We start from the raw sequence: 13,816 nt of genomic DNA on the forward strand, positions 1-13,816 counted from the left end.
ATGCCTGACTTCGAACCAACGGGTCGGGGTTTGGAGGGAGCGCGTGTACACAGGCTGCAAATAATGCAGGCCAAGAACATTCGCACAAGAGTAGTAATGGGGAAGTATTCATGATTTGTTTGGAAAGCACCGGGTGATATGCTTGTACTAGTACTACATCGGATATGGATACAGCGGTGGGACAGAAGTCCCAGTTGGTTTGTAGATTAATGTCGATTATAATCTAATTGTCTTAGTCCGGCGAGCCCTATGGGATCCATTCGGCGGATGTTTGGCCAGATTATACCCATAATCGAGGTGCATCTTTAGAAGCCAATATGGCGGTATACATTCCTTGACCATTGTTCACTAGATAGGCATAAATTTAATGAGGCGCTCTATCTCGAGACGCGGGGTGCACTTACGAAGTCCCAAAGAGTTCCGAAGCATGGGATACCTGCTTCTTTGCATCCCTGCATCATCTCAGTGTTGCCGATATAATTCGACGTGATGAAAACAACTAAAGAAACATTCAGAATAACAGTCTCGACCAGAAGGTAAGATCGACGAACCTTCAGCACCCCATGAGTGGTATGCTTCCTTGATGAGCTTCATAGTATCGGGGCGACCTCCCCGCTTCTTACTGTCCCAGAGCAACAGGCGCTCTGGCTCGATGTTCTTGTGGATCAAGCCACTGATGGTCGGACCGAACGTCTTCTCCTGGTCGCTACCTGTCGTCGAATATCAGCAGCTGCATCCTTTCGCAAAAAGACCTCTCGCTCACCTATCCAAATCAGATACCTGTCCGATGTGGCCCGAAAACGATCAGCATTCGAACTTCGAAGAGACAGAAAACCGCAAATCAGAGAAACTCCGAAGAAAAGAGACTTACCAGTATGGCGACTGGATACAGGTTGATAGGGCGGCCCCAATGCCTGTTCCTGTACATACACGGATACCCCGCTTGTACAGTGTGGAGGTGTTTGACACCCCGGCGAACTACCAAGGGGGAAACGAAGAAACCTCGGATGTCAGAAATAGACAGCGTTGGGGAATAGTCTAGAAAACAAGCTTGCCTTTAGTTCCCGAGTCCATAGAGTTTTGGGCGGGTTTTCGACCAAACCCCGCGTGAAGTCACCTGTGATAATGAAAAGTGTCACTGACAGTGCGGGGTAATGACGTGAAGGCATGATATATACCTTGAACTCCAGCGATCATATAGTGATACTTTGCATGCTTGCCCTCCCTGGAGAATTGCATTGAGTACCCAGCCAGTCGAGCCCAATTGAGAAGGCAACAACTTACGAGACAATACCAAAGGCATGGTACTCCATGATAGAAGATCGACTGATCCGCCCGAGCAATCCCTGTTGCATACCTCGCTTGAAACGCAAGATAGCCACTTTCGACGACGGCTAAAAGTCGGAGGTCCGACAAAGATGCAAGTTAGTGCCTTAGAACGTGGCTCAAAGATCCGAAGTAAGATACTAACCAGCTCGACGTCCACTTCGACTTCTCGAACGAAGAACCAAGGAAGCGCCACGCTACATTGAATCGATTTCAGTTAGCCCAGCCACCTTTCGAGCGACGATAGAAGGGGAACGCCAAAGAAGCTTTAGGAAGGATCGAAGGCTGAAGAACTCACAATACTGTCATACCCATGGTGAACCAAAAGTCCTGTTGTCGCACGAGATTGATTCCGCTGAGGTTCCATGTGCGAGTGTAGGGGTCGTATGTGTTTCCGAGAATTACGAACGCCCCTTGGGGTAAGTCAGTACCGAAATTGCGTAGAGAACTCGACATGACGACATACAAGTGAAGACAAGGCCAATCCATCCGACGAAGCGATGGTGACGTTCGAAAACACTGGAAAAGGTTCGGGGAGTTAGACGGAAATTTTGCCTAAATATGGCACGACTCACTTATGATGGGTGTTTCTGACCCAGGGAAAGGCGCTTAGCGCGCTGACCATGACAGCAATGTTGGTGACAACCCCCATGACGAGCACGGAGTCGTGTGTGATGTCAAGTAGAAGGAAATTCCTGACCACCTTGAACAACAACCACGCCACACCAGCGAGTGCACAACCACTGTGTATTCCTCCGAGGTGCTATACACAGCACCCGTCAATCCATTGAAGAATCCCGAAGTTAAGAGACAAACCTGAAGAACGGATGTGCAGCCCAGACGGAACCAAAGAGGTGGCCACTATGGCGACGACGTCAGCCTGATATCGACGCCTCCGCATGAACAACATACCTTAGCAAAGCAAGTGTTGACGAAGAGGTAGAGCAAACGACCAAAGACTTCATTGCGCATCAAGATTGCCATGTTGAAGTTGGCGACGACGATGGCGCCGTTGTACTTCACAGCGTACGGCCACCGACCCGTAGCCGCCAACACCAGGCCGATCATATTCAACCCGAAGCTCAGAACGAAGAATCGCCTGAAAAAGTAAAACACAATATTAAAAATCGAGGCTTCTGTAGGCAAATGGGGAAGGATGTACTCACCGGTACATGTTGAACCATAGCTGCCATCGAACCCATTTGGAGACCTTCCGCTTGGGCTTGGGAGCAGGCTTCGAGGAGGGAGGGGGAGGGGCAGAAACCCTCTCCTTCGTGGTCACGACGACGCCATCCTTCTCGGACTGGACTACTGTGATAGCCGTGTCGAGGGCTTTGGCATGTTCCACCATCTGGATATGGTGCTCCATCTCCCCCTTCTCAGGGTCGGCTGGGGGGACGGGATGCCTCTGAAGACCGTCAGACATTGTCGAACGAAGAGATCAGCGACGGCGACGTCGGAAAGCGTTGGAGAACGAAGGATGTGAGCGAGGTAGGTTGGTGAACCGCGGTCGGGGCATTGGGATGACCTCGCCTTTTATCTGGAGAAACCGGAGACGAGAAGCCCATGGACAAAATAGACCTAAGATACTTCCGAAGGAGTAAACTCGCTGAGCACTTTTAGGATTCCACTCGGTGCCTTTAGGGCCCGGTATCCCGGAAGTCAGGAAGACATGCAAAGCTTTGAAGATACTGCGGGCTTCCAGATCTAGGGCGTTCCAAGTAACGAAACAACGGGTCGACATGCGGAGGAGGGCCCCAATCACCGTAAGCACACAGGTTGTTTCGAGTTGTTCACGTCAGTATGCGGATGTTGACACTCTCACGGAAATCTCGCAATTACAGAAACCTCGGAGTACCAAGGCTTGACGTCTGTGGGGTTGTGACTCTACACTGGATGCGTTTTTAGTGGGCGGCCATGATAGCGGCTACGTACCGATGTTAATTATCCGTGACGATTATCTTCTTCTTGAAAATAGAAACAGGTCCGCGTTAAGGACGGACTCGGACAAGTCTTTGGCAAGAAGACTCCACCAGGAGCATTTTTATTTTCCTATGAGAGAGAGGCAGTTCGAAGTGCTTCTCCACCACCGATCTTATGTCAAAACGGACACCACAAACCGGCACGCAGAAGTAGCCGTACAGCATCATCGAGAGAGCATGCACGGTAAGGCCGAGGTAACGGTTAGGCTAATAGTATCTTTTCCGTTATATTGAGTAATGATCGTTGGATCAAGATAAACGCAGTCACTTACGTGCAAAGGTGATTGCTGTCAATGTGGCTGCAGTGTGGAATGAGGCATGACAACCTGGATGGCGACGATAAAATGACCAACGGCCCTCAGAGGTGTCGAGTTTTCCGCGTCTAATGGATCTGAGACGGACGGCGGGGACATAATTAGGCATGGCTGCGGGTTAAATCAGCCTGTGAATCGCAAGGTGGTATCTGGTTATGTACATTGTGTGAGTACTATCGCTACAAATAAAGCAAGAACGGCGAATAAATCAAATGAATAAAGAAATGAACTCAATCCGACTCAGCGAATTCTCGTAACTCTCGTAGATGTCGCGAGACTTCTTCCTTGAACATAGCGATTTCGTGACTGTTCTTGAGGATAGCGCGGACTGTTTCCTCTTTCAACCGTGAAATCTTCTCAATCTGCTCCCGGTAACTGCAATCCGAGGCGATCTCAGAGCGTGTCGTAAAGTTGGAGAACAAGGTAGAAACTTACTCGAACTCTAGGGCTTGCAAACGGGATTTGACACCCATGCCATTCGACAGTGCCGCATTCCGCGCGGCTGTCAAGTCGCGCTGTAAGCGGTCAGTCTCCTGGCCTGCGACGAGTGCCTCTCGCGTAGCAGCCTGGAGTAATGGTCAGGCCGGATCGCAAAGTCAAAGATGCAATGAAGGCACATACGTCTCTGATGTCGTCTGCCTGCTCATTTAACGCATCGACCTTCTTCTCGACATCTCCCACATCCTCTTCGACGCTCTCACACTCCAAGGTTAACTGGTCCAGCTCATCATCCACCTTTATCCGTTCATTCTGGACCGAGGCGCGCTCGCTCCGTTTGGATTCCGCAATAGCATTCAGGGTCGGTTTGATAACCTTGCGAATGTCCGCTCCTATCAATAATTGCTGTGGATTTGAAACTGCCGAATTTAGTTCCAAGGTAAGGTCGATGGACTCCCATGGTGCGGGAAGTGGGGGGAAGAGCTCCAAGGAGGAAAGTAGGTTGGTATAAAGATCAAGGGCTTCTTCCGCAGCCGCTACACGGTTGGTGACGCTGACCTCCAGATTCATGATGGTCTTGTGCGTGTCAGCAATTTTCTGCTTCAGCTCCTGTATCGTACGCGATAACGTCTCGTGATCCGTGTTCATCTTGATGACCTCTTCAGGGCTCAAGTTCTGAGTCTTGACAATGTCCAGTAGTCTTTCGTGTTCACCGTTTAGGCGCTCCAGATGATCCTCTGGTTGACGGAGAATTCAATTATGGCCTCGGTTATGAACTGAACCCACGTACCGTCTCGCTGAATGTCACTCTTGAGTTCAGCAATCGTGTTCCGCAGTTTATTCTTCCTGGAGTCATATTGCTGTAGAATCTTGTTGAACTTTTCGCTATCCGCCTTTAGTAGGCCGTTGTTCTGTGTCAGCTTGTCGATCGGAGGCTAGGAAAGGAAAATCAGCCGTTCACGCATTGGGTGCGAGTGAATCGCAGGAACCAACCGCCGATTCTTTCAGTTTTTTCAGCCTAGCCTTCTCTTCCGCCAACAGTTTCATCTGGTCATCTAGCTCCGTTTGCACACCGTTGTTACGTTTGGCTACGGATCGGTGGAAATGAGCGCTGCTTTCCGACACCGCAAACCCCGACTGACTCACCATAACGGTCTTCCAGATGCTGGTTAGGTTCGACAAACTCGTCGACCAGGTCTAGCCATAGCGTGTATGTTTGTTCAAAGTAGTCAAAGGCTAGGGCGGCGTGGTCTAGAGGATCGTCAAATTCGTCTGGTATAATTTCAGGGTCTTGAAGTGTGGGATGTTGGCTATTGAGGTAGTGGTCCCGCAACTATCGGAAGTCAGCGTGCTTCAACACCGGATCCACCGCACCCATACCTTGCACATCTCTACCAGCCAATGCAGTACTCCAAGTAATGATGGCCACGAATGCATACTTGCAGGCGCCGCCAACCATTTATTATCAATCTGGTGGGCAAATGGATACCGAAGTGCTTTCAACGCGGGAACAAACTCGTCTTCAAACCGGGGTTGGTTGAGGATATGATATGGGTCAAGTGTGAGGAGGAGGAAGTCAAATATGGTGCGGTAGTCTTTGCCCTGGATGTTCGTTAGCGTCGACATGGTAATTTCGAAACCGTTGGCTTGAAGGTACGCGAGGATGTCTTGTCGCATTTTGGCCTGGTACTGTTTATCTCGGAGAGGCCGCGGGTCTTTGACTGATTGACTCCCTGAAGGAGCAGGCATCCCTGGTCCTCCTGTCCATGTTGACCCTCGTCTTTGAACGCTACTGCAAATTGAATGAACATTGGGATCCAAATTACACGCGTCTACAAAGACATACTTATGCAACGGTGTCCTCCCCACATTCTGTTTCGTCACACTCATCAACAGAGGGTTATGATTCTGTGACCGAGCCATTGATTGTCGAGGGTTGGTACTCGGTGGTGCCAATTGTGGCGGACGCAGCGCAGGTCCAGCCAAGGACATTCTGGACTTGGACGACGTCGACGACTTCTTGATCGTCGAGGGCATTGGTAGATTTGAGCGTCCATAATGGGATTCTTGAAGTATTGTCGAGCGGCGACCAGAATCCATCGCGGAGACGTGTAAGTTGGAGGTTCGGAGCACGATACAGACTCAGAGCCGCCCTTGTCGCCATCAATCAACGGTCGCGTCGCGAAACAAAGTCGCACGCATCACGTGAGTCCAATTAAGGCTCGGCATTCCGGCACCTTCTCGAGTCGTCCTCTTGTCAGTGACTGAATCATCGTCAACAACGGTCAGAATGTATTTACACAAGGTCAAGAGACACCACCACCTCACCTCTACTTCAAGATAATCCCTTCTTAGCCTCACAAGATCAAGAGAAATGTCGACATACATCGAGCGACCACTCTTTGGCGGCGCCATCGTCGCAAAGACAGAACGGAATCTAATCGACGCTTCGTGAGTAGCTTATCTTTCGCCATGAAGGAAGGAATCTGAACAGGCGTGTCGACAGGGATCTACGACAAATTCCTGATACCCAAGAGGTATTCCTGGATCCCAATTCTAGTGTTAGCGTCATCGTCGAGATCCTACAACGAGTCGAACCCGAAGACCCTGTGGAAGCAGTAAAGTAAGATATTGTTCGTCCAGTTATTGAGTCTGTGTTGACGATATCAAGTTTCCACTTCAAGTCACTAGCTCACGACAACGATGCGGAGAAATCCACGGTCCAAGGGACGTCATTGGTCGCAAATGATAGAGGCGACGCAACACCTTCCGCAATTCTCTTGGAAGGAGAACAGATCGTCCGCAAGTTCAATCGGGCCAGCGCTGATCGTGTCAAGATCTTCATGGGTCTCTTCCGAGTGAAGGAGAAGAACACGGACATAGTGGTCACTTTCAACGTCCCAATACACACCACGGACGATTCAGGAGAAGTTGCGCCTTCCCATGTTGCAAAGTACACCGAAGATTTTAATGTCTTTGTTCGCTCGTTCGAGATCAAAGACTTTGGCTTATTTGCTTGAGCGGACGGATGGATAGAGGATGTGCAATAAAGCGTTTTAACAGTCTGGATACATGATAGGAATGCTTCGTAACGGACGATGAAAGCATATGTGACAAGATAGGGTCCAGACCGATCCCTAACCATTGGTACCATCCAATGCCTCTTCAGCCTCAGGCTCCTCGACAATCTTCTGGCCCCGGACATTCGAATGGGCATTTCCACTCTCCGCAGAGGCTTTTGCTTCCTTTTTCCTCTTCGCAGATTCCTTCAGTTTTTCCCATCTCTCTCGGAACTTCACAATCATCAGTTTCTAACAGGCGGCGTCAGTAAGCCATTTGGAAGTAGAAGATTGCATGCGACTACTTACATTCTTCTCGTTCTCAGCACGCATAGCACGTAACTCTTCCTCGAGTTCTTTGATTCGTTTTGTGTACTGGGCTTCCCGGTTGGGTTTGAGTGATGGGATCGGTACTGCAGGGTGTTTCCCAAAGTTGAGAAGGCTCATATCGCTGTTGGGCCGGGGAAGCATCCCTGAGGCGCTCATTACCCTTTGAGCCTGGACGGTGTGTGAAGGGGAGCTGTTGCAGATGGGAGATAATAACGAACGTACCTCAAAGATACTGTTGCGCAGCTGCATGTCCTGTTCCTTCCGCAGTTTGAGCATGTGTTCAGCTGCTTTTAATCGTTCTTGAGTTGCTGCGAGCTCTGCCTTGAGACTTGCATTTTCCTTTCGAAGAGCTGCTGGGGATGCTTCCGAACCCGAAGGTATAAGAAAGAAGGACCCCGACAAATCGTCCCCTATAACAGTGGTTTGATTTCCAACTGTAGCCTCATTTTCAGATAGGGAGAGAAAGTACATACCTTCTTCAAGGAATTCATCATCGAATTCATCGTCATCGAATCCATCTTTCACAGTTGACGAAGTAGACGCCGCGCTTCCCTGTCTACCAATACCCATCCTCTTCGTCCATTTTGAGAGATAGTTCTCGTCGTGGTTACTCCTCGACGTCAAGGAGTCTAGACGAGAAGCACTGTTGTCCCTGCGCAGACCAATACCTCCATATACATGGGGGTTTTGCGGTGGGGTTTGAGAGCCGCTGCCCGACTGAGCAGTGGTATCGTTAGGGATGTCGAGGTCGCTTAGAGGGGCCGTGGCAAATGCGACAGGCTGGGAAATATTGTCCAACATTCCCTGCAAGGCATTCCAGAATTGGTTGAATGCGTCACCTGGATCCGACTTGACAAGACAATGTCAGGAATGAGTAGAAGAGACGGAAAACTTTTGGGAGAGGACGCACTCTCTGGCCACCTAAGACCATGAACGACTCGTCCACTGTGTTATGTGAGTCTGACATTGGACGAGGGTATGTTTGATGATGGGAAGCTGAGGAACTTCCCCCAGATGACATTATTGGGTTCTGAGCATTCGAGAACCCAGCGTTGGCCGAGTGTTGACCGCGGTGATGAGGTGGTGCGACGTCTGTCCGCTGGGGCAAGCTAGGGTCCTTGCCTTCGTCTTTAAGCTTTTGGATCCGGCGTTGCAGGTCATCCCGGTCCTTGCAGTGGCGATTGTACAGCATTCGTAAGGTGCGTTTTGCCTGTCATGCCGCAATTGAAATTCCGAGTACAAGGGCACAGCGAGTGGGTAGAGATATAGAAAAGCATTTGGTTAGCTGGGCCAATACGGAGCAAAGCAAGCGGTAGCATGTAAAGCACCGATTCATCATTACTTCGTTCCATCGCTGCCAAAAGAGCGTCTGCGGCTTTTTGGTGCTCTTCGGCTGCTAGAACTATCAGCCCGCGCGCCTGGTATTCTTCCGCTGAAGCTGCATGGTGGTTTGCCTTTGTGGAATAGAACAGCGTCGTTTGTATGAATATGATTATGATTCGTGTCTGTTAATTAGGTCCGGAGGACTGACAGTGTTCATTGGCATTTCGATTTGAGTGGCCATTCTTTCATAGAATGACAGGTCGGGATTGAGATTTAGAGAAGGTGGACGTTCAGTTGGATAGGAAAGTGTGGTGGCTACGACGAAGATGGGAGCATACAGGTTAAGCAGGTCAATGGTCAAGGCGAGTTTCCTTTCCCCCTTGCCGCGCGTGCTCTTTACAGCTTCCGTCAAATTCTATTTTTGGATCTCTCACGCTTGGCACCAACCCGACGGTGAGCAAAGGTACATACATAGTCGTTTGAGGCCTTCCCTCAGTGTAAGTAATACGAGCTTAGCGGGAGCTTGTCTTATGCCCCATTGTCCCAGATCAGAGGCGCGTCGGCTGTTGAAGGGTCATGAAAACACCCTTCAGCTTCAAAGCAGGTCAGTATGCACATCTGTCGTACATTGATACTGGGACTAGAGACCCTCCTGCGCATAAAGTACCCTCGTACTACGCGAGCCGAGGAGCCATCATTGAAGGTTTCAGTTCGTTGTCTCGAAATTTTCATGACTGGGACGATAGGTGCCCAATTTGGTCGATGTCTGCGACGCTCCTATCTCGTTGAAACAGGTTATAAGCAAGCGAAAAAACTCAATGGCTGAATCACAAAGAGAATCACATCTGCGTCTTCACCCTTCACCCACCTCCGACTGCCGTGCATCATGAGGTCCCTCGCATTGCTCTTTCAACGTAAGAAAAGATCAGAATCTTCTCGAAGGTCGCGGGTCGACGAGAGGGTGAGTCTCAAACACCCGGTTGGATTTAGAACCTGGCTGACGCGCTCCCGGCTGGGTGGGTTGGAATGCATAGGAGGATTCTGCTGATTGCCACGGCCTGTCATCCTCGCAACAATCATTCGCAGACTCGGACTCGGAGGTCGAGAAAGATCTGGAAACTTGGGTGGGTCTACATTGTTTACTCGTTGGCACAGGGAAAGTGACGAACGGTGCACACACAGCCGCCGGTGGATCCATTCGCTACTCTGGAGAGCCTGCCAGTGATCGAGGACAAGCCATTGCCTGCAGCGCCAGGTTCAGACGAGCCGGAGACTACCAGTCAAAACAACCATTCAGACGAAAGATGTAGTAAAGCGCGGGCGCAAAGTAACGCTGCTTGGTTAAGCCGAGTTTTTCCAAGGAGCAAAGCCTATCGCAAGTGGGTTAGGACGAATAGTCCGAAGGGTTACAGAATATCCTGGGACGGAGAAGGCTATTTGTTGGACCGTGACGATGGTGTTGAACGCCTCGAAGATTGAACAGACCTGTGCCCTCCACAGCGACATATTTGCAGTCATTTGTTGTAGACTTTCTTTGGATAATACACTCTTTTGTTTGATGGTTGCTGTAGCTGCACTGGTCAAGACCGAGAAGACGGTGGAACAGCGCTAATAGTAAAGGGGATTTCGGCGGTATTGATGCCGACGGGGAACCGTGACCGTGTGAGTAAGAGGCTGTAGGCGGTGCAATTACATTCGCAGCGGCGGGGTGACTACGCTCGTCGTTGCTTTCGTTCCTTCCTCATCGTCAGACCTTTGTCTCTGCCCTCAAATTCGTCCTTCAGAGAAGGCCGTACATCGTTGAGCAGGCCTAGTTTGCGATTGGAACTGTTCGATTTTGATCGCGGCGGCTTGGTTTAGCGACTGAGGTGACAATGTCGGTCCCACCGAGTGCCTCGTGAGTATAACGGTCTTCATGTGTAAAGTTCCGAGGGCGCTGACGGGAAATCTCGAATGGCATATAGGAGGACAAAGAAGATTCGTATTACAGGTGAGGACAAATTAGCGCTGTCCTAATTTGCTGGCTCAACTCTCCCATCACCCACACTAGTTGTCGCTGCGGATGGTCTCTCCAAGCGAGATGTCTTCCGACTCCCGGACCCATTTGCTGTCATCACCGTCGATGCTGAACAAACTCATACAACCAGTGTGATAAAGAAGACTTTGAATCCTTATTGGAATGAGAGCTTCGACATGTGCGTATTGCTTGATCTCCCGCGGGTCGCAGTGTCGGTTAACCGATCCCTCACAGCACTGTCCAAGATTCATCTATCGTTGCTGTCCAAATATTTGACCAGCGCAAGTTCAAGCGAAAGGATCAAGGATTCCTTGGTGTCGTCAATGTGCGGGTTGCTGATGTTTTGGATCTTGAGCTCGGTGGTCATGGTGCGTCGTTGTCCCTCTTTCGGCGCTGTTGTTTTTGTTGACATCATCACCAGAAATGTTAACGCTTGATCTTAAACGGTCAAACGACAATCTCATCGTTCACGGAAAGCTCATTATCTACCTCTCCACCAATGTTACTCAACCCATTACCAATCCTGGCCCTTCCCAGGTGTCTAGTTTGAGTACGGCACTTGCCGACATGGGTATTAGCAACTCCCCTGCAGCGAGCTCAGCGAATCTACCAGGAACGCAGAGTGTTGCCAGTGGTTCTTCCTTGTCCCGCGCACAAAGTGCAACAGCTACTCCGGCGACGGAAACAACCACCCATTCTGAAAGCCTTCCAAATTCGTCAACGGCATCGACAGCTCCATCAACAGCTGAAGAACAATCACAGACCCAGCCCACTTCTTCTTCCGCTACCACCACCACCGCCAACAGCACCACCACCCAGGCTGCAACTACAACCCCCACAGCAGCCACCACCGCCTCTGCCACAAACCCAGCACAAAGCTCATCCAATCCGCAATCAGCGGCCCAGGCCAACTCTACTGCACGAGCCAATTTCAATCCCAACGTGGATCAATTTGGACCTTTACCTGCCGGCTGGGAACGTCGACTAGACCCTCTTGGCCGGACATACTATGTTGACCACAACACCCGAACGACCACCTGGAACCGCCCATCCGCCAGCGCTGCTGTGAACACTAGTACCCAGGACAGTGAGACAAATGCTGCGCGCGACCAGCATTCCCGGCGATTATTGGCAGACGACCTGTTGGAGGCTTCCAATCCTGGTTATCGTGGCTCATCTACCCCTGCCGGGGCTTCAGGAGCCGCAACACCGGCGGTGGGTGCACTGCCTACATCGACAGCTACTGTAGCCGGGAGCGGAAGTCTTCCCCATGGATGGGAGGAACGATATACCCCCGAGGGGCGACCTTACTACGTTGACCACAACACGAGGACGACTACATGGGTTGACCCTCGTCGACAGCAGATCATTCGTGTTATGGGCCCGAATGGACAAGGCTCACAGTTGCAACCTCAAGCCATCTCCCAACTTGGACCATTGCCGTCAGGATGGGAGATGCGCCTTACCTCGACTGCTCGAGTCTACTTTGTCGATCACAACACCAAAACGACCACTTGGGACGACCCTCGTTTGCCGTCCTCGCTTGATGCCAACGTGCCCCAATACAAGCGCGACTTCCGAAGGAAGCTCATCTACTTCCGTAGTCAACCTGCCATGCGGGCGCAACCTGGTAATTGTCAAATCAAGATTAGGCGTAACCATATATTCGAGGACAGTTATGCGGAGATCATGAGGCAGACTCCGAACGATTTGAAGAAACGTCTTATGATCAAGTTCGACGGTGAAGACGGTTTGGATTATGGCGGACTGTCAAGGTTGGTTTCATGTTAACACATGTGTGGAGAGACCGCTCGTGCTGATATATTCTCAGAGAATTCTTCTTCTTGCTGTCGCACGAGATGTTTAATCCCTTCTACTGCTTGTTCGAGTATTCCGCCCACGACAACTATACCCTCCAGATCAACCCTGCTTCCGGCGTCAACCCAGAACACTTGAACTACTTCAAGTTCATTGGAAGATGTCTCGGTTTGGGTATCTTCCACAGGCGATTCTTGGATGCCTACTTCATTGTCAGCTTCTACAAGATGATCCTGCGCAAGAAGGTGACGCTCTCTGATCTGGAGAGTGTGGATGCTGAACTGCATCGGGGTTTGACTTGGATGTTGTAAGTTGTTTTAGACTCTACACTTTGTTTCGCGACGAATGCTAATCAGTGTACACCGACAGGGAGAACGACATCACTGACATCATCGACGAAACGTTCACGACGGTTGAAGAGCGATTTGGAGAAATGGTGACCATTGATCTCAAGCCTGGTGGATCAGAGGTTCAAGTAACGGAAGAGAACAAGAAGGAGTATGTCGACTGTGTCGTCGAGTACCGAATTTCCAAACGGGTGAAGGAGCAATTCGAAGCCTTCATGTCGGGTTTCAGCGAGTTGATCCCTCAGGATCTTATTACTGTATTCGATGAGAGGGAATTGGAACTGCTCATTGGTGGTATGTCGGAGATCGACGTGTAAGTCCTCTATTTCTTTCATCCTTATCGTTTATCCTATCTCCATCCCACCTCCGTTCTTCCTGCTGCCCCACAACGTGATCGCTGACCCTCCGTGTTTTCTCCCTAGTGATGACTGGACTAAGTTCACCGACTACCGCGGATACGAAGTAACCGACGAAGTCATTCAATGGTTCTGGAAGTGTGTTCGCAGCTGGCCACCGGAGCGCAAGTCCCGTCTGTTGCAATTTGCGACAGGTACCTCGCGTATCCCTGTTAACGGCTTCAAGGACTTGCAAGGTTCCGACGGACCTCGACGGTTCACGATCGAGAAGTCGGGTGACCCTACAATGTTGCCCAAGAGCCACACATGCTTCAACAGGATCGACTTGCCGCCGTACAAGGACTACGCGACATTGGAACAGAAGCTAACTTTGGCCGTTGAGTGAGTACCAATCGATATCCATCCATGTCTTCGCAGGTTCTGATTCTATTTGCGCAGGGAAACTGTTGGCTTCGGCCAAGAGTAAACGACCTCCCAATTCCCCCGGACTCCGTTCTCCCTCCGTC

The 13,816-nt window shown here is 50.5% G+C and overlaps 5 protein-coding genes across 5 annotated transcripts; 2 read left to right on the forward strand and 3 right to left on the reverse strand.

Moving 5' to 3' along the window:
• Positions 1 to 377: 377 nt before the first annotated feature.
• CC1G_03833 (hypothetical protein) lies at positions 378 to 2,752 on the reverse strand (the record flags this gene model as incomplete). Its single annotated transcript, XM_001833564.2, has 13 exons — positions 378 to 499; positions 552 to 710; positions 764 to 780; positions 872 to 978; positions 1,144 to 1,225; positions 1,285 to 1,394; positions 1,472 to 1,523; positions 1,625 to 1,739; positions 1,793 to 1,845; positions 1,902 to 2,089; positions 2,143 to 2,187; positions 2,239 to 2,425; positions 2,493 to 2,752. 13 exons carry the CDS (start codon positions 2,750 to 2,752, stop codon positions 378 to 380), a joined length of 1,497 nt encoding a protein of 498 aa, XP_001833616.2.
• Positions 2,753 to 3,852: 1,100 nt separating this feature from the next.
• On the reverse strand, positions 3,853 to 6,160 carry CC1G_03834 (hypothetical protein; the record flags this gene model as incomplete). The annotated part of the gene is made up of 8 exons (XM_001833565.2): positions 3,853 to 3,997; positions 4,058 to 4,188; positions 4,244 to 4,797; positions 4,851 to 4,995; positions 5,054 to 5,148; positions 5,207 to 5,393; positions 5,441 to 5,849; positions 5,907 to 6,160. The coding sequence occupies 8 exons, from the start codon at positions 6,158 to 6,160 to the stop codon at positions 3,853 to 3,855; spliced, it is 1,920 nt and encodes a 639-aa protein (XP_001833617.2).
• Positions 6,161 to 6,434: 274 nt separating this feature from the next.
• Positions 6,435 to 7,121, forward strand: CC1G_03835 (hypothetical protein; the record flags this gene model as incomplete). The annotated part of the gene is made up of 3 exons (XM_001833566.2): positions 6,435 to 6,511; positions 6,555 to 6,683; positions 6,732 to 7,121. The coding sequence occupies 3 exons, from the start codon at positions 6,435 to 6,437 to the stop codon at positions 7,078 to 7,080; spliced, it is 555 nt and encodes a 184-aa protein (XP_001833618.2). The 3' UTR covers positions 7,081 to 7,121.
• Positions 7,122 to 7,197: 76 nt separating this feature from the next.
• CC1G_03836 (hypothetical protein) lies at positions 7,198 to 8,641 on the reverse strand (the record flags this gene model as incomplete). Its single annotated transcript, XM_001833567.2, has 5 exons — positions 7,198 to 7,371; positions 7,429 to 7,617; positions 7,672 to 7,859; positions 7,923 to 8,298; positions 8,360 to 8,641. 5 exons carry the CDS (start codon positions 8,639 to 8,641, stop codon positions 7,198 to 7,200), a joined length of 1,209 nt encoding a protein of 402 aa, XP_001833619.2.
• Positions 8,642 to 10,508: 1,867 nt separating this feature from the next.
• CC1G_03837 (ubiquitin-protein ligase) lies at positions 10,509 to 13,776 on the forward strand (the record flags this gene model as incomplete). Its single annotated transcript, XM_001833568.2, has 9 exons — positions 10,509 to 10,669; positions 10,737 to 10,762; positions 10,823 to 10,967; positions 11,024 to 11,157; positions 11,211 to 12,564; positions 12,621 to 12,914; positions 12,977 to 13,267; positions 13,377 to 13,691; positions 13,749 to 13,776. Exons 1-9 carry the CDS (start codon positions 10,647 to 10,649, stop codon positions 13,774 to 13,776), a joined length of 2,610 nt encoding a protein of 869 aa, XP_001833620.2. The 5' UTR covers positions 10,509 to 10,646.
• Between the last annotated feature and the right edge of the window lie 40 nt (positions 13,777 to 13,816).

Source organism: Coprinopsis cinerea (genome assembly GCF_000182895.1).
Source record: "Coprinopsis cinerea okayama7#130 chromosome 2 map unlocalized cont3.2, whole genome shotgun sequence".
In the NCBI taxonomy this organism is placed as follows: domain Eukaryota; kingdom Fungi; phylum Basidiomycota; class Agaricomycetes; order Agaricales; family Psathyrellaceae; genus Coprinopsis; species Coprinopsis cinerea.